This window comes from Mesoplodon bidens (genome assembly GCF_964165515.1).
Source record: "Mesoplodon bidens genome assembly, contig: HAP1_SCAFFOLD_453, whole genome shotgun sequence".
NCBI lineage: Eukaryota > Metazoa > Chordata > Mammalia > Artiodactyla > Ziphiidae > Mesoplodon > Mesoplodon bidens.
Genome location: NW_027671267.1, coordinates 6,544 through 30,772, shown reverse-complemented (window position 1 = coordinate 30,772; position 24,229 = coordinate 6,544). Strand labels below are relative to the sequence as shown.

At 41.4% G+C, this 24,229-nt stretch overlaps 1 protein-coding gene across 1 annotated transcript; it reads left to right on the top strand.

Annotated features, from left to right (window-relative positions):
- The first annotated feature begins 10,238 nt into the window (after window positions 1–10,238).
- Window positions 10,239–15,341, top strand: LOC308611626 (spermatogenesis-associated protein 31A6-like). The gene is made up of 4 exons (XM_081260339.1): window positions 10,239–11,545; window positions 12,488–12,545; window positions 12,888–12,948; window positions 13,177–15,341. The coding sequence occupies exons 1-4, from the start codon at window positions 11,363–11,365 to the stop codon at window positions 15,194–15,196; spliced, it is 2,322 nt and encodes a 773-aa protein (XP_081116465.1). The 5' UTR covers window positions 10,239–11,362; the 3' UTR covers window positions 15,197–15,341.
- The last annotated feature ends 8,888 nt before the right edge of the window (window positions 15,342–24,229 follow it).

The following is a 24,229-nucleotide window of genomic DNA, read 5'->3' as shown; positions in this document are numbered from 1 at the left end:
TGACATATTAAGAATGTGACACTGCTTCCATGTCGTATAAGAGCATGAGGATATCTCTTATGAAACTTACTGCATTTTGCTACAACATTTTTGTCTATCTTCTCTTCCAGATTACAAGCTTCTTAAAAACTAGACTGTGCACAGATCTAACTTTCTGGCCTACATTTGCAGCACTGGAGACTACTATGGAAATATTAATTCAAAGGATATTTTAGAAAACATTATAGACAGAACTCTACCATAAAAGAGCATATATAAATATAGCATATTTTCTGATGTTATTGAATCATCTTAAGTATTGGTTAATGCAAATTTCAATCTCTAAGGCACTTCTACAACATACCTGAAAAATGATCGTCATCTTGTACTTGAGTGTCCTCACTGAGAAAGAAATTGCAACTCAAAATAAGTTTATTTCATTTTTAGGAAGCTCTAATTGTTAGAAAACTCACTCTTAAAATAAGTTAAAATCTCTATTCCTCAACTTCTATGCATTTTCTTGGTTTTTAAATTAGGGGCAACTTGATCTATTTTTGATTTTACAGCTCTAACATAGCTAAAGCTGGCGTTCAGGTCCTTTGCCCACTTACCTACTCTTCATAATTATTTTTATTAAAAGAAATATATTGTGGTATAATATAAAAATATACTAACTTGAATGTACACTTTAATGAATTTTGACAAATGTAAATATTTTGTAACTCTGTTTCCATCAAGGTAGACAATTTTCCTATTACCCCCCTTTGCAGTTTTCCCTTTCCTCTTTGCAGTCACTCTCTACTCCATCTTTGATACAGGCAACTGCTGATATGTTTTCTGTCACCATAGATTCATTTTTCCTTTTCTAGAAAGTCATATAAACAGAAACATAAAGTACATACTCTTGTGTGTCTAGCTTTTTTCTCAGCATAGCGTTTCTGAGATTCATCCTTGTTGCATTCCTCATAATTCTATCCTTCTACTGCTGTATGATATGACATTGTATGGATATACCACAACTGGTTCACCCATATAAATCTTGTTGGAGATTTTCTGATGATGGCCATTCTGACCGGTGTGAGGTGATACCTCAATGTAGTTTTGATTTGCATTTCTCTAATGATTAGTGATGTTGAGCATCCTTTCATGTGTTTGTTGGCAGTCTGTATATCTTCTTTGGAGAAATGTCTATTTAGGTCTTTTGTCCATTTTTAGATTGGGTTGTTTGTTTCTTTGATATTGAGCTGCATGAGCTGCTTCTAAATTTGGGAGATAAACCCTTTGTCAGTTGCTTCATTTGCAAATATTTTCTCCCATTCTGAGGGTTGTCTTTTCGTCTTGTTTATGGTTTCCTTTGCTGTGCAAAAGCTTTTAAGTTTCATTAGATCCCATTTGTTTATTTTTGTTTTCATTTCCATTTCTCTAGGAGGTGGGTCCAAAAGGATCTTTCTGTGATTTATGTCATAGAGTGTTCTGCCTATGTTTTCCTCTAGGAGTTTGATAGTGTCTGGCTTTACATTTAGGACTTTAATCCATTTAGAGTTTATTTTTGTGTATGGTGTCAGGGAGTGTTCTAATTTCATACTTTTACATGTACCTGTCCAGTTTTCCCAGCACCACTTATTGAAGAGGCTGTCTTTTCTCCACTGTATATTCTTGCCTCCTTTATCAAAGATAAGGTGACCATATGTGTGTGGGGTTATCTCTGGGCTTTCTATCCTGTTCCATTGATCTATATTTCTGTTTTTGTGCCAGTACCATATAAATGCTGGAGAGGGTGTGGAGAAAAGGGAACCCTATTGCACTGTTGGTGGGAATGTAAATTGATACAGCCACCATGGAGAACTGTATGGAGGTTCCTTGAAAAACTAAAAATAGAACTACCATACGACCCCACAATCCCAGTACTGGGCCTATACCCTGAGAAAACCATAATTCAAAAAGAGTCATGTACCAAAATGTTCACTGCAGCTCTATTTACAATAGCCAGGACATGGAAGCAACATAAGTGTCCATCATCGGATGAATGGATAAAGAAGATTTGGCACATATATACAATGGAATATTACTCAGCCATAAAGAGAAACGAAATTGATGTATTTGTAGTGAGGTGGATGGACCTAGAGTCTGTCATACAGAGTGAAGTAAGTCAGAAAGAGAAAAACAAATACCATATGCTAACACATATATATGGAATCTAAGAAGAAAAAAAAAAGGTCATGAAGAACCTAGGGGTAAGACGGGAATAAAGACACAGACCTACTAGAGAATGGACTTGAGGATATGGGGAGGGGGAAGGGTAAGCTGCGACAAACTGAGAGAGTGGCATGGACATATATACACTACCAAACGTAAAATAGATAGCTAGTGGGAAGCAGCCGCATAGCACAGGGAAATCAGCTCGGTGCTTTGTGACCACCTAGAGGGGTGGGATAGGGAGGGTGGGAGGGAGGGAGATGCAAGAGGGAAGAGATATGGGAAGATATGTATATGTATAACTGATTCACTTTGTTATAAAGCAGAAACTAACACACCACTGTAAAGCAATTATACTCCAATAAAGATGTTTAAAAAAAAATCTTGGATATTTTGGTCATATCCAGTTTTACCTATTATGAATAATGGTGTTACACATTTTTGTGAACAAATTTGTGTGACATAAGACTTCATATCTCTTGGATAAGTATGAACTATTAGGTAATTGCTTGGTCATATGTAAATGTATATTTAACTTTAAAGCTTTCATGCTACAAGCCCATTAACAATGTATTCATGTTTCTCTAGGTCCACACCAAAACTTGACATTAACAGTTTTTTTAATTTTAGACATTATAGTGGTATGTAGTGGTATCTCATTATAATTATAATTTATACGTCTTTGATGGAGCAATCTCTAAATATATATAAATTATATATACTTAATATATATGTTGTATACAATATATGTAAATATTTTAATTAATTTTTATTGGAGTATAGTTGATTTACAATGTTGTGTTAGTTTCTGCTGTACAGCAAAGTGAGTCTGTTATACATATACATATATCCACTCTTTTTTAGTTTCTGTTCCCATATAGGTCATTACAGAGTACTGAATAGAGTTCCCTGTGCTATACAGTAGGTTCTTATTAGTTATCTATTTTATATGTAATAGTGTGTATACATATAAAAAATATAATTAGGCACTTAAAAATAAAAGGAAGACATGCAAATAGCCAATAGGCATATATTCATAGATACATATACTTTACATTTATATATATAACATATCCATAAATATATTTTTGCCATTTTCTCCCATTGGATTGTCTTTTTATTTTTGAAGTGTAAAAATTCTTTAATCTGTATATAAGTTCTTTGCCAGATATTGATATTGCAAACATTTTCCAAGTTTGATCTTTCCTGTTGATTTTCTTAATTTTGATTTTTATTCAGCAGAAATTTCCCTTTCCTCTGTGGTTGTCACTGCCTTGTCAGGGTTGGGTTCTGACCCCTAGTCGTTGGAGTAGAGGCCGTCAGATCTGTTTCTTAGCTGTGTTTCTGATCTGCGGTGTGAGGTCGGGAGGACTGGAGCACTCCCACTGGGATAGAAGCCATTGAGTATTCCTCCTCTGGAGGTGTTCACCTGTGGGTGTGCTCTGTTTTGTCTCCTTTCGCCCATTGTGTGGGCTTACAAAGTACACGGCTGTTGGTACTGCTCTCAGTCCCACCTTAACCATGGTTATGCCGGCAACTGGCCCTGGTGACTCAGGCATCATTTTCACCAGGCCACTGGCCCAGATCCACTGAGGTCAGGTCCCAGGACTGCAGTAATTATGTACCTGGACCCACTATGTGAGATATGGAGGCAGCTCAGACTCTGGCCTGGCCAAACCCCAGCATGTATGTGCCCACAAAACCCACAGCTGCTAAAGCCAGACCTGTCTCAGCTGCAGGAGCACTTGTCCATTGGGATGTTCCCAAGTGCTGAATTTAGGAAGCCATCAGAGGAAGTGTAATGCCATGATTTGCACAGCCATGAGGAGAGATTTCAGCTCTTCTTCCTTAGTTGCATGTTCCCTGGAACTCAGCTGTGGTTTCAGCCCCATCTCTGCATGTGGGCCACCCACTGGCGTCTGCTCCCAAGGCTGCTGGAGCACACGAGCTTGTCAGGCAGGAGGATGTAGAAGCAGCAATCAGGGCAGGCAGGCTGCCCAGGTGAGAGTGTGCTGGGTGGCTATGGGATGTACGAGCCTGTCAGGCAGGAGGGAGTCAAGGTGGCAAGCTGGGCAAATGGGCCACCCAAGCAGGAGAGTGCTGAGGTGATGATGGCTGGGGGCATGTGAGCCACTCTGGCAGGAGCCCTTCCTAGTGCCTGTGGAGGCAGGGGCCGGTGTGTGAGGAGAGAGGCTGCAATGGGGGCCCCGCCCTTTGTGCATCACTCAGCAGTGGCACTTTGCTTCTATGCTGGTCTGGGCTTCCTCCAGGAGCATTCCTTGTTGTGGAGCTCCTCACTCCTATCCCCTTGAGCTGTCTCCTCACAGCCAACATCATTCCCCTTCCTGGGTCTGCTCTTCAAACCCCACATTCCAACACTCAGCCCCCGTGTGCACCAGTGGTCACCAGTGGCTGGGGCATGCAGAGCTGTGGCCAGACCATCTGTGTAGGCCTCACTCTCTCCTGCCTGCCACAGACTGGCTGCTGCACTGTTCTCTGAGCCACCAAATTTCTCCTTCTGCCCCAGCTTCTCTCCCCGCTGCTTCCCCAGATGCGGGAACCTCTTCTCACCTTCAGCTCCGCTCCCCCGCCCAGGGTCACAGGTCACGTCCCACTTCATCTGCTCTTCCTTTTCCCTTCTTCTTTCTTTCGTCCTACCTGGTTACGTGGGGATCTTTCTTGTCCTTTCAGGTGCCTGAGGTCCTCTGCTAGTGTTTATCAGGCGCTCTGGGAGAACTGTTCCATTGTAGATGTTTTCTTGATGCATTTGTGGGGAGATATGAACTCCACATCTTCCTACTCCTCCGTCTTCTTGACTGACTAATCAGCAATTTGAGTTTTAAAAGGCCACTTTTCCCCCTTCTTTAACCTTGGTTTCAGGTTCTACCTAATTTAGCTAATTAGGCTCAGTCTCAGGTCATTGTGGTCTGTATTTACATTTCTGATTTGTACCGATTTGCAAGACAAAGACAGTTGCTTTTAATTCCCCAAAGAACTGGCCTGTCACCTAAATAATATTGAAAGACTGATTTGCCCAACTACGTTTTCTTTAATTTGCTTTTCTGTATCAGTGAGAAGATTTCCAACTAGACTGAAATTTCAGAATTCTATAGTCTAGAACTTTATGGTTTAATTTATCATACCTTCAAAACTTGCATAAGGCATTCAACAAAGACCCTCTTTCTGAGTGCACAGATTAGACCCAGAGTAAAGTCTCCATTCTTTATTTTTATTATCCCTTAAATATCAGCTGTCAGTTTTTACTTTATATTGTATAGGCTCAGGTAATCCCACTGGTTTCCTTTAGTATGTTTAATTAATATTTCCTTCATATGCCGTCTTGTAATATCAAGCAGGGGAAGAATTCGCCAGTGAAACATGTCTATCCCACACAATATAATTAGGCAAAAGAGAGGTAATTATCTTATACAATGCCCATTTAAACATACCAATTTTTATAAAGACTCTGGGGTCCCCAGAGAGTGGTTGAGCCAAGGGACTCAGGCACTTTTGTCAATCTTTTAACTTGATTAATTGGTCTAACTTTTGCCCCAAGTAATTGTTGGTCAGGTATCTCAGTGTAATTTTACGTGTATAAAATTTATATGTAATAAAATATACGTATTTTAAACTGGGGTAAATAGGGCAGACTTGTTTGGGTCTGGCCCTTTAATGTTGATGACAAGTAGGAGATCCCTTTGGCCCATCCAATCTTAGGTAGTATTGTATCCAATCTTTGATTTATCTCATTAATGTCTGTTTTATTTATCCCACTTTAAAATAACCATCTAAAGATTTCTTATTCATTTAGAAGTCCCTTTAAAATTTTCACCTTGTTGGGAAAAAGTTTTTAGACTTTTCCTTCAGTTTTTTTCCCTGTTACTTAACCTAATTAACAATAATTATTCTAATGTTTTTATTAGCATCTGTAAGACCCATTTAGGGGAAGCAGAGACCACAAATAAGGTTTCCCAAACCAATTTTTTGGGTTTGTTTGAAACTAAAGGAGTTTTTAGGTTAACCATTATATGTCTAATTTCCCACATTTCCCCCCCATAGGAGCCAATGAAACAGCTGTTTATAATGAGAGCTCTCTAAAAATTTACCAATTTAGAAGTTTCTCCAATTTGAAGGATCCATGATCTGCCCATAAATGAGGTATACCTTAATAGTGACTCAAACCAATAAGACGCAAGAGGCTTCCCCACAAAAGAGTGTAAAGGATGCTGTCTAAATAAGATCCAGAAAGTTTACTCCCAAAAGTAGTTTAAGAAAGTAATGGTCTTTGTTGTACAGGCTGACACAATGAAGGTTAAGATGGCAAAAAGCCCCTGAGAGTCGTACAGTCAGACAAAAGACTGCTCAGAATCCCAGTCTATTTGACTGGCTGCCAAATGTACACCATATAAGTACTTTTGGATGGTAGTGACCAAGTTCTCAAAACACACACACACACACACACACTCTGAAGAATATCAGAACACTTACATTTCAAAGACACAGGAAGAGAAATGCAAGTTTCCCCTAGAAAGCCTTTTGTTTTTTTGAAGTCAGAATTCTGAAAAGATGTTTTTATCAAGCCAGCTTTTTCTAACTTAACTGCATATGCAATAAAAGAGTCCTATCTTAGTCATTTTTAGGGCAAGATTTTCTTTAAGTCCCAAGTAAGTAAGCACTTGTAAATGTAAATTTTGTATGTACATAAACCTGGCCAGGATATCCGTTGGAGGCTGGAAATCTGTTGTTCCTTTTTCTTTTGTATTGAAAGCTAAGTTCCCCATTCTGAGTTCAATTTGTGAAGATCACTTTTATTTTGACAAACTCTATTAAAGTAGCCAATTCAAGGAAGACAGGTTAGTCTTCCACCTAATTACCCAGTCCAACTTTTACTCAGTGTCTTTCACCTGAGCAAAGTCTCCCCAGTCTTTCAACTGAGGATAAACCACACAGTGTCTAAACTGAGCAAGATCTTCCCAGTGTCTTTTAAGTGAGGCTAACCCACTTGAGCAAAAGTCTTCCCAGTGTTTTTCTACTGAGGATAAGCTCTCAGTGTTTAAACTGAGTAAAAATCTTCCCAGTGTCTTTCACTGAGGGTGACCCAGGTACTTCTTCTTGAAACCAAGTTTCAAGGATAACCTACTACTCAAGAGAAGAGTTTAACACCACTGAATAAAACTTAGGATCATCAACCAAAACTGGAGATCCAAGAACCAGGAGATACTCACCCAAATTTGTCTGGACACTCTGAGAAAGCGGACAGGCCCAAGAAGCCTCTGCTGGCGCCAGGACTCTGGATCCTCATAGAGTTCAGGCAAAGAAGAAAAGTCTGCTCTGGGCCCCTTCATTGGTTGCCAAGACTGCTGACTGAAAAATATGCACAACCCAAAAGGAGAATTATGTTTTATTTGGCAGATTTTCTGAGGACTTAAGCCCAGAACACAGCCTGTCAGATCACTCTGAGGAACTGCTCAGAAGACCTAAGGGAGGAGTCAACCAAAACCAGGTAGTCAGAACATCAAAAGATTACTATTAATTAAAGAAAACTAGACATCTCAAGTTAAGGACTGTAGCACTTTTCTATGTATGAGAAGATGAAAGAATCTGGGCTCCGTGAAATCATTCCTTTGAGATGCACCTTAACTCTAGAATCAGTACCCTGTTTTTGTCCATCCCGAATCCCCTCAAGGTGCTCAGTTGAGGGTTCCTGCTTTGACGTCTGACTTGATGACTGCAACATCCTTTGTCTACGGATATGGCAGGGAATATTTTTCATCCACGGGTAAGAAATTGAGGAGAAAATTAACATAATTCAAGATATAAAACCATTACAATATTAAAAATTCCCAAATGTCAAACAAACATAAGTACCCTTGACCTGTAAAATGGAAGATGCCAAAGAAGGGGAAAAAAGAAACACTAAAGAAAATGTAGAAAATAAAGCATAAAATAAGATGGCAGAAATCAATAACAGTAGAACAATAATTAAATAAATCAAGGTAAATGTTATCGTAAGATTTTTAAATTTCAAAAAAAAACCCCATCAAACAAAACATATTGAAAATACAGTCATAGAGAAAATTTAGAGAGCAAATATGAATGCAAAGAAGACCTGTTAGGTAGTTAGTGAGACGTTAGCAGCAAGGAGGTGACAGTGGTGAGAAAGACAAGAAGAAATTGAGTCACACGCAGCCACCTGGGGACCCTCCCTTGACTCCACCCAGAACGGGAGAAACTATGGTCGGGTGGTGGGCAGCTTATCCTGATAAAGAGAGGCACAGTAACACCAGGGGACTTCTCCAGGCTGTGCATGCCCAGACCAGACAGGCGCATAACCTATAGTAAATCCAAACTCATTATACCATAATTACAATAAATTACATGTGGTTTTGCCCCTCACCCCACCCAGTAGGAATCTCTTGGAGATTCAAGGATGAGAGCATGTGCAGCAGAAAGCTTGTTACATAGCTCAGGACTGTCAATCAAATAATGATCCTTGTCACTCACCCCCACCTCTCTGCAAAATGCTCCTTAAAAGCACTCGTAAGCCTTTCTAGGAATGCTGCTTTCAATTTGCAGAAACAGTACACCCATCCCCCCCCCCCCCACCCTGAGAGTGTACCTTTGCTTCGATATACTTTGCTTTGGGCCTGCTTCACTTCGCTGAAATAGCCTGTTCTCAGAAACAGCCTGCTCTTTCTCTCTCCTCTCTCTCCCTCTCTGAGAGTGTACCTATGCTTAAATAAACTTTGCTTTGTGCTTAAGCTTAACATGGTAGTTTGCGATCCTTTGCTTACTATCATGGAACCAAGATAGCTGGTCCAGGCCTTCCACTGACCTCCTTGGTTGAAGCTATTTTGTTACAAAGCATGTCCACATGGTGACAGACCTAAGTCTAAATTTTGATAAAAGGTTGAATTAAGGTGAGAATATCATATGGGAGGAAAAGACTGTAGGAAAAATAGTAGATGTAGGAGATATGTTTGTGAAAGTGCACATTCATGGCAATATAGCCAAATAAACTCACATGCTCACGTTCCCACTAAAACTGTATAAAATTATGACCAAGAAGCAGAGAATACACATTATTGTAAAGCCCTCATGGGGCATTAAGACATATTTACCATGTGAATCCTTCAGTGAATCTTGTGTTACTGCTAAGGGATAGAAAGTGGTGTCATAAGGGAATTTTGTGTAAGACTCAAAGCTCCCTTTCTATATGGTTCAGGCTGGACTTGAAGCTTCAGGGGCCTGGGAGGATGGGGCAGGAAAGGCAAGGCACACTCAGAAAAGAGAATACATACATAACACACTAGGAATATCTGAAGAGGCTGCTCAAGACCTGGCTCAGCCCCAAGGGTTTGACTCCTAGTCCTACTCTTCACCCTACAGCCCGTTAGGGTCAGGACCTTGGCTCCCCTAACCCATTCCTAGCTTCCGGGTATAGAATGAGTGCACGTCTGAATGTTAATGTTCTCTCAAAATTTACATGTTGAAATCCTACCTCTTAAAGATAGGAGGCAGGGCCATGCAAAAGTGCTTATGAGCTTTCATGAATGGGATTAGTGCCTTATAAAAGAGACTCCAGAGATATCTCTAGCCTCCTCCCATCATATGAGGATACAGAGAGAAGGCTCCAGCTGTGAACCAGGAAGAGAGCTCTCACTACGAGGTGGCCATACTGGTGACTTGATCTTGGGCTTCCCAGCCTCCAGAACTGTAATAATAAATGTCTGTTGTTTTTAATCTACCCAGTCTATGGTATATTGTTATAGCAGCCTTAATGGATTAAGACCACATATTTCAAAATTTATCTGGAGAGTGGGGACTGTCTTATCGTTGCAAACTAAGAAGTTGGGTTGAGACAACATATGAAAGATTTTTTTTTAAGTAGAAAATTATGGATTATTGGATTTGAAAGTACTAGATTGGTTAAGGAAAATGAGTACGTGTGTGTGTGCGTGTTTGCAGTGTGTCCCAAAAGTTTTTGTGCAGTTTAAAGATTTACTAACTCCAGAATTATAAACACTATAAACTTACAAAAACATCATTTGAAGGTTTAACTGTTACCAGATGCAAGTCTGTGTGCCTGATGCACAGTGAGGCTAAATACTGAAACATCAGAATTTGGAGCAGAGAAAGGTTTACACAGTGCCATGCAAGAAGACACGTGGCTCATGCCCAGGAAAAACCCCAAACTTCCTGAAGGCTTTCAGCAAAGCCTTTTTAAAGGCAAGGTGAGGGAGGGGCATGGCTAATTGTTGCAAATATCTTGGTGTTGGATCCTTTGTTCTAGCAGCTGGCCAGATGGGTCAGATCCTGGTCAGGTCACGTGTTCCTGTAAACCTCCAACAAAACAATTATTATTCTCTGTTCTGCAACTTTTTATCTCCATGAATGGGCTCTTAAAAGTCAGAGCCTTAGCAATAGGCTATCCTGTATATTTCAGGCTATAGGCAACATTGTTTTCCAAAAAGTGCAGAGCCAGCCTGGGTCACAGGGATGGACAGAGTTAGCTCCGGCAACAAAGCATAAAGATTAAAGTAAAAAAGATCTAATGTGGAGTCAGATTTGTTCTTCCCTATTACATAACTATTTATCATTCTTTCATACTTATGAATTTTGAAAAATAAATTATTTTAATTTTTGTGTGTAGTTCCCTCTGATAGAAAATGAGGCAAAACATACACTATTCAAAATTCACAAAACTAAATAAGTGTAAAAGAAATTCAAGTTCTATCCCTGGGTTTACACAAGACACAAACATGATGTGGGAAAGTTGGAGCTGAGGACAAAGGAAATCCTGAGTAAAAATGTCTGTGAAACAGCCAGTCTTCCAGGGTCAGCTTAAGATGTTCAAGAGTTATCAAATTGGTGGGCCTCAAGTAAAGGTCTCTAATGGATGAAGGAACCAGGTTCCAGATGCAATGAACAGAAAATTGGCTAAGGTCTCTCTGACAGGATGAGAGTAGTTGGAAGGAGGGATCTGGAAGCCCCAGGAGGGTGCAGGTGTCTGTGGGTCTGGATGGGAAGGCGGGGCAGTGATTCAGCCTGTTTCTCTTATTGCCCCTCCCCCACACTCAGGAGCCCTTTGTGACAAGGCCACAGCTCTGTGATGCAGGCCTGGGGTTCTGCCATCAAGTGAACTCCCAGTGCTCTGTTGCCTGAGGGCAGCAATGCAATTCAGAAGATGGAGAATCTCTTTTCTTCGAAAAACATTGTTGCTATCTGGCTGAGATGCAGCCCAACTTCCTGGGTGATTAATATCATCCTTGGGTTCCTGTGTGGACTGGTGCTCTTCCTAATGTTACTCCCCTGCTTCCAGAGTAATCCATTCTTAGCACCACCTAGGAAACATAGAAACATCAGGAAGGTAAGAAACCTTTGGCTTAATCCCAGCAGAGATTATCTCTTTTTTTCTTATTCTTGTTTCCACTTTTCTAAACCACCTAGAGAGACTCCTGAGATGGGAACTCTCAGAAAAGTATAGAACATCATCCTTCTAGGGAAAAGCCAGGCCAGAGAGGGGTTAGAGTGGGCATGAGGATTTCTAGCCTAAGATCGTAGACCAGGAGTTCAGGTATGGTAGAGGGCTCCAGGGCAAGTCCCAAATGCAGTGACTAATAATGGTCAAGGACTGGATTACTAAGAGTTCAATCTCTGCAGGAAGGCTGACCCCTGAGCCCTGGTTCACCAGCCACCTACCCACAGCGGGTGTCACAAGTGAGACCTTCCTCTGTGTTGGGGCTGAGCCCCTGAGAGCCTGAGAGAAGAGGCTGGAGTGGAGGTCTGGCCTTGGGAAGCAGAATCCTATCTGACAAAGCTCACGTGGACATTTAGGTCTGAGAATGTGTGTGTTTCTTGATCAGAGGAACAGTGACAGAAGAAATCTATGGTGATTAAAACTTAAAAAATCCTTCTTGGGCTTCCCTGGTGGTGCAGTGGTTGAGAGTCCCCCTGCCAATGCAGGGGACGCGGGTTCGTGCCCCGGTCCGGGAAGATCCCACGTGCCACGGAGCGGCTGGGTCTGTGAGCCATGGCCGTTGGGCCTATGCGTCCGGAGCCTGTGCTCCGCAACGGGAGAGGCCACAGCAGTGAGAGGCCCGCGTACCGCAAAAAAAAAAAAAAACCTTTGCACGCTTCAAAGAAGAAAAACTGAAAATATTGTTATCCACTTTAAAAATAAGTAAAAGGGGAAGAAAACCCACAGAGTTTTAGTTAAATGTAGAAAGTCATGTTGTTCATGAACACAGCTTGCCTAGATAGAGGACAGTGAGAGTTGGGTGTTCGCCCCTCATTTTTTCTTCTCTCTCAGCATCAAGTAGAGCTGAAGGGGAGGAGCAGGAGTAGGAAGAAAAGTGGATCTTTGAAAGGTAAGCCTTTGCCATTCAGCCCTGCGCGCCCCCGAGAGTTAGCTTCCATCTCTCCTAACCCTGAGGGCCCAGCTTCACGGTCTCTGAGGATGCCAGTGGCAGAGCTTATTCCTCAGGAAACAGAGCCTGAGCCTAATTAACGTGGAAGCACTTTGCAAAGGACAAACCCTTTTCAAGTGAGACTTACCATCACTGTCAGGGACATGTGGCCTTGGACACTGATACTTGGGCTCCAGAGTCTAATCCTCCAAAGATTTCCCTTAAAGGGCCATTGCACTCAGCCTCCTGAAAGACTCTTAGGCCTCTGCCTTCACCACCATGACCCAGTCTCCTGATTTCCAGCTTGCAGAGATTGCCTGGAAGAACTGGAGGGGACTCACAACCTGGTTTCACTTCTGCAAAGGTAAAGAATCTTTCCCCTTCTCTCCTGGGTCGTCCTTCCTCCCAGAGCCTATAATGTGACCCCAGCCCTGGGAGGGGGAGCCATGGGAGGGCGTGGCTAAGGCCCTAGAGTGAGGGAGAGCAGGAGCTTTATGAAGTCAGTGTGGGGGCAGAGGAGGGTTCTTGGGCTGCAGGTGCCCACCCCTGCCTGTCCTGTCCAGCCATCCTGGCCCCATCTGCTCTCCTACAGCTGCCTGGGGAGGCTTCCTGGCAAGGACAACTTTCATCAGCTCTCATGTCAAGACCCTCCTGGTGAGGCGTGCAAAGCAGTGCCTGCTGGAGCCTGTGGAAGACACTGCTTGAAGGGTCGGGAACCCTGCATGAACACCTCCTGTAGGGTTTCCTTCCTTGATCCAGACACTCGAGAGGTGCTGGAAGCACATATTATACGGTTTGGGGTAAAGCACAGGTGGACCCTACCCCTCAAGGTCCTCAAGGCCATAAATGTCTTTAAGTTGAAAAAGTTCCAACCCTCCACCGTTCTGCAGTTTGCCTCTTCCCCTGCAGCTACCTGTGTGTCTGGGTCCCACTCAACAGTCCAGTTTGCTGAGTTCCTGGAGAAACCTCCTCAGGCTCATTCAGGAGAGAAGGTGATAACAGAAGAGTCAGTTCCTACCCTGAAGAGGCCTCTCCTTGTCCCCTCAACTGTGTGTAAGGAAATCCAGAGTGCCCTGGGAGCGATTCCATCTGGTGACTGCCATGGGCCCTCAAAGGCTTCTCTGACTGGACAGGAGGGCAGGCCACCTTCTCAGTCCCTCACACTCAGCCTTGTGGGCAGAACCTGGAAGAGTGAGACTGTGGAATGGGTCAAGAGGGACAGCCTAGAGCCAGGTCCAAGTTCAGCAATGGTCAGGAATGAGCCAAGAGAGGAGAGTGGTGGTCAGGCCTCAGGAGACCCCTGCCATAGGGTAACAGTGATGGAGGTGAACTTAGGATCCCAGTCTTTGAGAGGTGAAGAGGCCAGGGAGGCTGTGGAGGCCAAGGAGTCTCCTGCTCTTCAACCACAGTCTCGTGTTATCTTGGAAACCAAAGTGTTGACAAAATCCCAAACCACAAATGTACATATGAGGAGTTTAGAGGTGCCAGGGGCCAGTAAAAGTTTCCTACTACCTAGAATGTCTGTTTTCCAACATCCAGGTGAGCCATGCCTTAACATGGAGGTTGCTAGTGAGTTTAACTCCAAAGTAAAGGTACAGTCAGACAACCAGCTTCAGGACTTTCCCAAACACAGGTTCCCTGCTGCAGACAACTTGGCTTCTCAGGTGCCTCAGTGCCATCCCCAGAGAGTCCCCACCAGAGACAGGTTAGCTTCCCAGGAGCCAAGTGGCCTTATGGAAGCCCAAAGGAGCAACCTAGGGCAGCAGGAGCCCAAAACTTCAAAACTCCAAGACTCACGGAAGAGCCAGAGCAAGATGATTGCCCCTACTTACAAAAGAGAGGACTGTAGGGGGCATAAACCAGGAGAGCATGAAGAAAGGTTTAAAGAATTAGGGACCTCTCAAGCTGGAAGTATGCGCCACCCTGCCCAGGTCAGGGGAATAACGGACTCTATTGGGAGCAGATGTCTCCAGCGCATGCCAGAGAAGAAACATAGCCCTCCAGAAAGCCTCTTCAGAAAAAGGATGAGGCTATTTTTAAAGTGGATTTTCCCCAAGAAAAAAGTCAATGGTCGAGATGCTCTGCAAAAAAAAAAGCCCATATCAGCCACTGCCCGGAGTCACGGATCAGTCAAAAGCAGATCAATCTTGAAGAGTGAGACTGCTGAGGGTCAGGCACGCATGGCAGCTGTTGGACAGATCCTAGAAGAAAAAAGAGCAATTCACCATGGACTTCATGCCACAAAGTTAAATGAACACAAACTGGAATTCCAAGTCCCAGTATGTGGGTGTTTCTGCTACCATAGGCTTACCTCCTACCCAGAGCAAGGGAGAATGATGGGTTATACAGCCTGTAGTCATAAAGCCACCTCCAAGGGCCAGAGTTGTTCTATGAGGGAAAGGAAAGTCAGACACCAACATAGTTTGAAAAGTGTAAGGTTCGAAGATGAGCAGCTGGGCCTAAGGTGCCTCCCATCCTTGCCCCCCAAGAAGGGTTTGTTTCCAGTTAGTACCTGCCAGTATGGGCCAAGGATTCCAGGTGCCCCAGCCCGCCATCAACACTGTCCAAGGCATTGTCATCTTTGGGGAGGTGTCTTGCCTGGTCGACAGTAAAATCCTTCTTTAGTCTTCCCTTTAGTAGGAAAACATGTCTCCAAGTAAAAATTCAGTCCATGTAGAGAAAATGATTTTCTCATTAGCACATCCAAGATATTTAGTGTTCCCCAATACATGTATATATATATATATATTTTTTTTTTCCTAATAAAAGCATAGTGTAATGGCTGCTGTCTGTGCTGTGCACTTTGTCTTCTAGAAGGGATGGGCATGGAGGGAGGTGGACAGTAGCATCACAAGCTTGCTCCTTGTCTCGTGTCCCTTCATTGCACCTTATAATACTGTCATTACACAAACCAAAATTACTCTAACAATGAGACGGGAAAAACCTATGAAACCCACACCCAAGGATCTGGTTCAACCAATCTTTCTCCTTCTTCTATGCTACTTTGAACTTTATGCAACTGTAGTGGATAGGTTTACACGATAGGGCTGGAGATTCCAATTCAGTCTCCAGGAAGTGTCAGAGCCAAGTGGATGGAAGTTTGGGGGGAATAGAGTATGGGCTCTGAGTTCAGAAACAGGAGAAAGCTTGCCCCTGGATCTCTTGGTAGGGAATATACAACATCTGCTCTTAAGAGTTCCTTCTCTCTCTGATGAAGGCTGGGATTGAGATATGCCCTATGAACCCCTTTTAGCTTAGCCATAATAAAATGTACAGCATCACCCTCCCCCACCTCTGTTTTTCCTATACTTTAGAGCAGCAGCAAGGATGGCATTTCCAGCTCTGTGTGTGTAGGTGAGGGGAGTATCAGGGAGGCTGCTGAGGGCTGTGTTGAGTCCAGTCCCATATAAATGAATGGCTATGTTCATGGGTCACCTACCTTCCACTCTATGTTAACCCCAGAGAAGGAGTTTTGGATGAATGGAATAGGGGTGTGACTGTGGGTAGTAACTACCTGATGGTCAAACACTGTGAATTTAGGGTGGGATGTAGGTGTAGAAAAATCACTGGATCCAAGGAAGGAGGCAAAGTGGTACCAGATTCCCATAAATGTGCAGTTCTGAAAGAGCAGCCCCCTGACATACAACCACCATCTAAAGGCCTAAAGGGGAGGAAAAGTTAAGGGTCCAGTAGCTCATCATGGCCCCACCCCAGGGTCTCTACCCTATTCCAACTCTAAGATCACAGACCTAGAGAAACCACCTTTAGGTCAAAACAGAAAGTCAAACTTATAGAAGTAAAGCAAATCAGGGAAGGTTAATCTCTTAATACTATATTTAATAAGCTTACACATCATCTCCTCTTGACTTTTAGAAAGGATAACTTAACAATAGGTGTAAAAGCCAGGACTAGGGAACTTGGGATGTGACTCCTAGTCTGGTGACCTTCACATAAACACATGGCCCAAGGACTGCTCCAGGGGAGAGGTGGGGACTGGCTTGTGATTGTGTAGTAAGCCTTGCCTGTCTCCCAGTCCTTGATCACCCCAGAGCCTGGCAGGTGAAGAAGCAATCAGACAGGATTTGTGGTGGTGTGGAGGTGACCTGTGCAAAGTGGATGGGGCCGGGTGCAATCCAGGAGTGTTCCACTGATCTGCTTCTGGCACAGCTTTTCTTGTCTCCTGACCCCCATCCATATGGAAAAGCAGGGAGATGAGGAAGAATTTCTCTAGAGTGATTTGGTGCTTTCTGCCATGTGCAGGGCGCATGGTGGACACAGCTCCAGGTGGTGTCTTTCTCAGTGTGGAGATTTCTGTTCCAGCTGATGCCCCTGATCCAGATGACAACAGAAATGGACCCCATCCCCCATCCCTGTCAGGCCCCTCAACACGTGGAAATGCTGTGACCTGGGGTGGAGGGGGCAGAGTGAGCACAGGACTGCTCACACCCCTGGTTTCTCCCTGGAGCCAGGCCCTACCTCTGGGCCCCAATTCCCAAGGCAGCCTCCAGAATGGGCACAGCAGTGAGAGTGGAGCCAGGACTTGTGGGAGAGGTCGGTACCCAGAGGAAAGAGTTGACAGGGCTGGGACCTGAGCCTGGCTGCTGCTGGGTCCTCTCAGGGGCACCCAGAAGTGAGTTCTGGGAATATGGGGAAGCTGGACTTGGACCTCTCGGCTCCTGCTGGGAGAGTGCCACAGACAGGTGATGCTGATGGAACAGCAAGAAAACAGAAAGAAGCAAGTCCCTTTGCCCTTCTCTTGCTGCTCCATCTTCCATAAGGTACAGTAAGACAAGAAATTGAGAGACCAAAAGAAAAAAAGAAATGGAGAGACCCAGAGACAATACACAAAGACTTCACAGACACACCTCTCAAGAGAGACTTCTCACGCAAACACCTTTCTCAGAGATCACATACTGAGACCTCACACAGGGACCTCATGTTGCTTCACAGACCCTCAGACAGAAACCTAGCACAGATTTAACAGATTTCCCAGAGATACCTTCCAAAGGGACCTCATACAGAGACTTCACACAGAGATCTCACCCAGAGACAACACACAGAGACTTGGCACAAAGACCTCACAGAGACCTCACGTCTATTCTGCAGTATTCATTGACAAGTTTTTCTTAGTGAATATGAAACCACTTAGCAAACTGGCAGCATGATAAATATATCATCAGTTGTGCCCCTCTGAGATCCACCAGACACTCACCGTCAGCATTACTCTAAATGGGGAAATGTTTGAGAAGTTTTGTTCTTTTGTAATGTCACTGCCTCTGAACAAAAGAATTATACATTCCAAATGTAGATTTGCAAATTTCATTGTTAGGTGTTCATTAGCTTGAAAATCACAAATTACTTTTTTAAATTTCTATTTATTTTAGAAGAATGAAGAAAATAATGTTTATTTCTTAGAAATGCATGTAGTACTCTATTTTTTTATTTTTAAAAATTTTTATTGGAGTATAGTTGATTTACAAATTTGTGTTAGTTTCAGGTGTACAGCAAAGTGAGCCAGTTATACATATACATATGTCCACTTTTTTTAAAGATTCTTTTCCCATATAGGCCATTACAGAGTATTGAGTAGAGTTCCCTGTGCTATACAGTAGGTTATTATTATCTATTTTATATATAGTAGTGTGTATATGTCAATCCCAATCTCCCAATTTATCCTTCCCCCCTTATCTCCTGGTAACCATAAGTTTTCATTTGTACCCTTTTTTTTAGGAGAATCACAAATTTTAAGCACAACTAAAACACTGTCAGTCTCCAGTGAGGGAAAATATTTGTCCAGTTTTAGTTATCATCCAGTCAAATGGTATCTGGCACGTTTTTTAATTTATTGAGGACAAAACTTAAACTTGAGATGGCTTACTTGTTTCCTTTGGAAACATAAGAAAAACCTGCAACAAAGGTACTCTAGGAATGAAATAAACCAAGAAAGAAGCATCCGGACTCACATTCACTTCCCAGAGGGCTGTGTAACTAGCACATTATTTTGCACATAATAGCTTGCATCAGGTTTGTGGGGTTTGCTTTATTTTTTAACAGGCCAATAATCATGTGAGGATTTTTCACAAGTCAAATTTCTGGTTTTAAATTTTACATTCTGGCAAAATTATGCTTCTGAATATTATTTTATTTCTTAAAATGTGGTAATGCCCTAAAATGATATTACACAATCATAACGTTCAGCTAACATACTTAAAAAGATGGGCTATTAAGGCTTCATTCTTAAATAATTCTATGAAATGCACATTTTCTAAGACATGCAGTTAGGATCCATTTTATATTCATTATAGGGTTAACACATTGCTTTAAAAATTTTTGAAGGATTATAAAATATATGACTTAGCCTATGCTTGACATTATACATGTTACCTCATAAAATTACTGAGGGAAGGATACCTGAATATCTGAATTGAAGGTAGTCTACATTTAATCTACATTTGGCTTATAACAATGAATAATGAAAGACTTTCATTTATTATATATCTCACACTTTCCAAAGGGTACACTTCTAAAAGACTACTGATTTCTCACTGCTAATAAGCAACCTATTGTCCTTGCCTTGGTAAAATCTATTTTAATGACAGCTGGTTGTCTCCCAGATTATCCATTGGTATTACAGCGTCACGGTCTTTTAAGAGGAGCAGGGCTGACACGAGGACTCTGGGCTTATTTCTACAAGAAATTTAGTTTTTCTATTCTCCTAATTAACAAATGTATAAGTATTAATTTTTCACTTTACTCCCTTTCGTCGTTGAATCAGAAAACAATGGACTGTGGTCACGTATGTCATCTAATACTCTATCAGATCACTTTGTTTTAATAGTGCAGCTTACTCAGGTAACTTTACTGATCCGAACAAAATGGAATCAATTAGGAAAAAGTTCATACAGGAAAATATCCTTTTCAAAGTTGACTATTTTAACACAGTTAAATAAGCGATTATTTTTTAATCCTTTGAGTTAAAATTGTTCAGGGTGGCCAAGAAAGTCTGGAAACATGAAAAATGTCCATAAAAGCACTTTATTACTATAATACGTTGAATGTGTTGCTCCTCATTATTAATTCACAGTTCATTAAGCTGGGCAAAATCACAATGAGCAATGTGCATTAAAGCAAAATTCCCATCAATCATTTTCCATCTGCCATACATTGTGTCAGATGATTTGTGTGTCTAATTTTCATGGAAAAACTTGTACTTTTACTCCAGAATAAGAAATCAAGGGGGATCAATCTATTAAAAAGATATTAATATTCCCAGACTCTGTGGCCTTCAGTATTTTCTTTTTAAGAAGATTCACCTACTGCAAATCTTATAAATATTTTTACCATTTAATATGCCCAGACAAAATGGATACAAAAATTAGATAAAAGAGAAAACAACAAAAACAGATCCCCTTTGTTTTCAAAACATTTGATGTTTACATCAAAATATTTTGTTGAAAATGAAGTGATTTTTAATCTATAGTTAAAAGACACTCTAATGATATTTAGAACATATTACAGATCTGGATTTTTACAAATAAATTTTTATTTAAAACAGGTAACACACTGATATCAATAAACCAGGCACTCTAGAACAAAATGTGGAGATGGCAATTATGCGATGACTTTTTAATACTCCAAGGGAAAAAGAGTTTTTCCAAAGTAGTCCATCTACAATATTAACCCTTAAGATCTACTCCCCTTGATAGGTTTCAATATTATTTTCTGTTTTATACACATTTACTTTATAATTAACTCCTACAGGAGGACATTTCTGGAAATGTTCCCAGATATCTACAGCCACACTTTCTGTCATGATCACACCATGGAAAAAGTAGGGAACATCCAGATCCTGATGATCCAGGGGTTTCATAATTACCCCTTTGAGGTCAGTCAGAATCACAATCATTCCCAGAACAGGGTCGGTCTTTACATTTGTGCCCCTAGACATGCAGATTGTAACACTACCCACCCAAAGGCAAGTTGTCTTCCTTACTCAGGTTTGCAGGGGCACCACTCACTGTGGTAGCTAGAAGAGTCCGTTGCCCCCACCCCGGACCTGCATTCTGTACTCTCCACAGACACATCGTACTACAAATATACAAGTGGTGCTGATGAAACTTCCAGAAAGCTATAAAATAATGCATGCCAGGCATGGTAGATGAGGATTTAGAAAATGCTAACATCTTCTCTAGGAAATAAAGGTGACATACCTATGTGGCTTTAAGCATTTTTGTGCATTAGCTGGCCCCCTGGATCTGGGAAACAGCATCTGATTTTGAAGTTTCTCAGCCTCATTCTCTGCAGTGAAATCTGAAGCTCTTCCTTCCTTCTCTGAGTCCAGAAGCTGGAATTGATACAGTCTGCTCTCTGTGATTTCTCTCTACCATTTGTTTCCAATGACCACTTCAACTCAGATATCTCTCAAATCAGGGATCACTCCTAAACTTCAGGAGGAAGGTCACTGCCCTTTTTATTCCCACCACAATTTTATGCTAGTAACCCTTTACAGTGTCAATAAACTTATTTTGTAGAATGTGCCCCCTGGACTCCACCTGCTAAATCTGTTTTTTGGGCAAATCATTTGTTACTTACCTAAACAAATTTTATAAAATCATATTTCATAAAATTGTATTTTATAAAATGTTATTTTCTTATTTTATAAAATTGGTAAATCTAGGGATTTAGGCTTAATTATTATTTTTAAAAATGTTGGTACTCATTTTGCCAATTTTTCTCTTTTTACATATATCAGAAAATATGTTAAGAACTCAACTGTGAAGATACCACTATTTTTATTTTTTTTCACTTTTCGTACTTAACTTTTATAACAAACCTTTATTATTGCACAGGAAACATGAAAGTTTGTTCCTTGGAAAACATCAGTCTTAAGAACGTACTAAGTTAAAGCTTAGCATGTTAGATCTGCGAGTAGCCTTGCCTTTTTTTTTTTTTTTTTGCGGTACGTGGGCCTCTCACAGTTGTGGCCTCTCCCGTTGCGGAGCACAGGCTCCGGACGCGCAGGCTCAGCGGCCATGGATCACTGGCCCAGCCGCTCCGCGGCATGTGGGATATTCCCAGACCGGGGCACAAACCCGTGTCCCCTGCATCGGCAGGCGGACTCTCAACCACTGTCCCACCAGGGAAGCCCAACCTTGTCTTTTTTTTAATGTTTTTTCTGAATTGTTAAAAAAAAAAAAGCCTTAAGAGCTTAGGAACAGAAGCAAATTGAGAATTAAAATCCAAATCATTCAAATGAAGTTTGTCAGAACAGTTTGTGTGTGGAGAGGACAGCTTCTAGGCACTTCAGAGAAACCAGTAGGACAGAATTGAGAATATCCAGCACCTTACAGGGCTTCTCACAGAAATGCTTTAATGCAAAGAGGTGACTAGATTTCACAGGGAGACCAGGGAGAGGATGCAGAGATAATTAAATCACATTCAAGCACCTGTTTACCTGGGAGGTAAGTTCCTTCATATTGTGGTCAGATGTTGTTTAGGGGGACACTGGTGCAGGGCAGGTGTTGGGAGGATGAACTCTTTTCTGAGTGATTTTGCAAGTGTGAAAATTCATCCAACAGAGATGCTAGAAAATTTTGCTCCTAGTAGCGAGCGTCCAACATGATATTTTGGGACAAAAATATGTATTTGGAAGAATTTTTCACAAAAGAGCAGTGATGGGAGGAAAAGATACATATGGGCCTGGCTAGTAATATTCTTCCTTCACAATTTTCTTGTGGGTTCCTGAGGCCTGTTGTGACTGCTTGGAGACCTGGTCCCCAAGCAATGGCCCTCTTTGTCATACTCAGGGTAACCCAGGAAGTTGCTTGTCTGAAGCAGAAAAGGTTCTCCCTTCCACTCATGTCCTCTTGCTGATCAGATGAACACATGGCATCATCTACAGCTGAGAGGTGTTTGTTAACTAGCTTTGTTTCATAGGACACAACTCATATATACTCTACAGTAATGTTTATCCCTGTCTTTTATAATCTCAAGGTAAGAAGTAATCAGTGTTAAAATCATTCTACTGGAAAAACAAAGCACATGATTTTTTTCCCCTAATAGTGATTGTATTTGTTTGCTAGGGCTGCCATAACAAAATACCACACTGGCTACTAGGTGGCTTAAACAACAAAAGTATATTTTCTCATAGTTCTAGAGGCTAGAAGTCCAAGATCAAAGTATCAAGTTTAGTTTCCTTGAGGTCTCTCTCCTTTGATGGCTACCTTCTCGCTGTGTCCTCACATGGTTGCCCCTCAGTCTGTGCATGTCTGTGTTCTAAAATTCCCCCCTTATAAAGATACAAGTCATATTGGATTAGAGTCCATCCATATGATCATTTTACCTTAATTTTCTCTTCCAAAGCAGTATTTCCAAGTAGAAGTTAAGCTTACTGTACAAGCAATCAGGTATTTAATAAGAGGCATTGCTATGGAGACAAAAAAACAATGGTTAATAATTGAGGCAAATTTCGGATCAGTTTTTGAGTTCTGAGGGTAGACAGTTGAGAAGATCTCTAAATGTCAGGGTTAAAGCATCTTTTGTAGTTTGAATGTCCATCAGATGTTCAGGTAAACTTTCTGAGTGGTCCATATAGCAACAGGAACGAAGAAGATTGTCTAAACATGAGCTGCTGTGGAGATTTCTCTGAAGTTTATATTAAGGTATCTACCTTCAGTATGCAGGACTTCAGAAAAAAAGGCAGTTTTAGTTGCAATGATTCCAAGTCAAAAGGGTGGGAGAAAATTTGGAAACACTAGTTTGGAGAGTTGTAGTCAGGTAGTGGAGGAAACTAGAAAAATTCAGGATACAGTCCAGTTTTCAGGTAATTAAGAAAACTTCAAGGAAAATTAATAGCACTAGAATCTAATATCCACAATACGTATTTTGGTTTCTATTGAAAGATAATTTTTCCCTCTAAAATCACCCTCATTTCTATCAAAGATAGCCAAATTAAGACAAATTTGTTTGCAAAATAAGTCTAGATTCAATAAACTTGGTCTTATTTATATAAGTATAGCAAGGATTGTGACTGACCATATAGGCTTGCTTTTTATTTTTATTTTTTGCTTTTATTAAGAGAATTTATTGCCTCTCTCTCCTCCCAATAGCTCAAACGTGAAGAAGCAACATCAGAGGAAGACAGACAGACAAATGGCTCTTTGAGTTTGTCCTTCTTGGCACTGGTGAAGGAAGAGGCAGCTTTCTCGAAGTTTTTATCTGCTTAATTGGATGTAGTGGAGAAAGGCAAGGAAAGTCAGAGGATAAGTGAACAGGCTCTGCACCTACCAAGGATGTGTTATCCTCCTAATCGTCCCAGTAGGAATATTCCATTCATGTTCTTTGATCTGATCCTTGCATTGGAAGACACTTCTTTGTTTAATCTCTTTTTTAAATTTAATTTTTATTTTATATTGAAGTATAGTTGATTTACAATGTTGAATTAGTTTCAGGTGTACAGCAAAATGATTCAGTTATACATATACATATATCCATTCTTTTTCAGATTCTTTTGCCATATAGGTTATTACAGAATATTGAGTAGAGTTCCCTTTGCTATACAGTAGGGTCTTGTGGATTATCTATTTTATATATAGTAGTGTGTATATGTGAATCCAAACTCCTAATTTATCCCTCCCCATACCTTT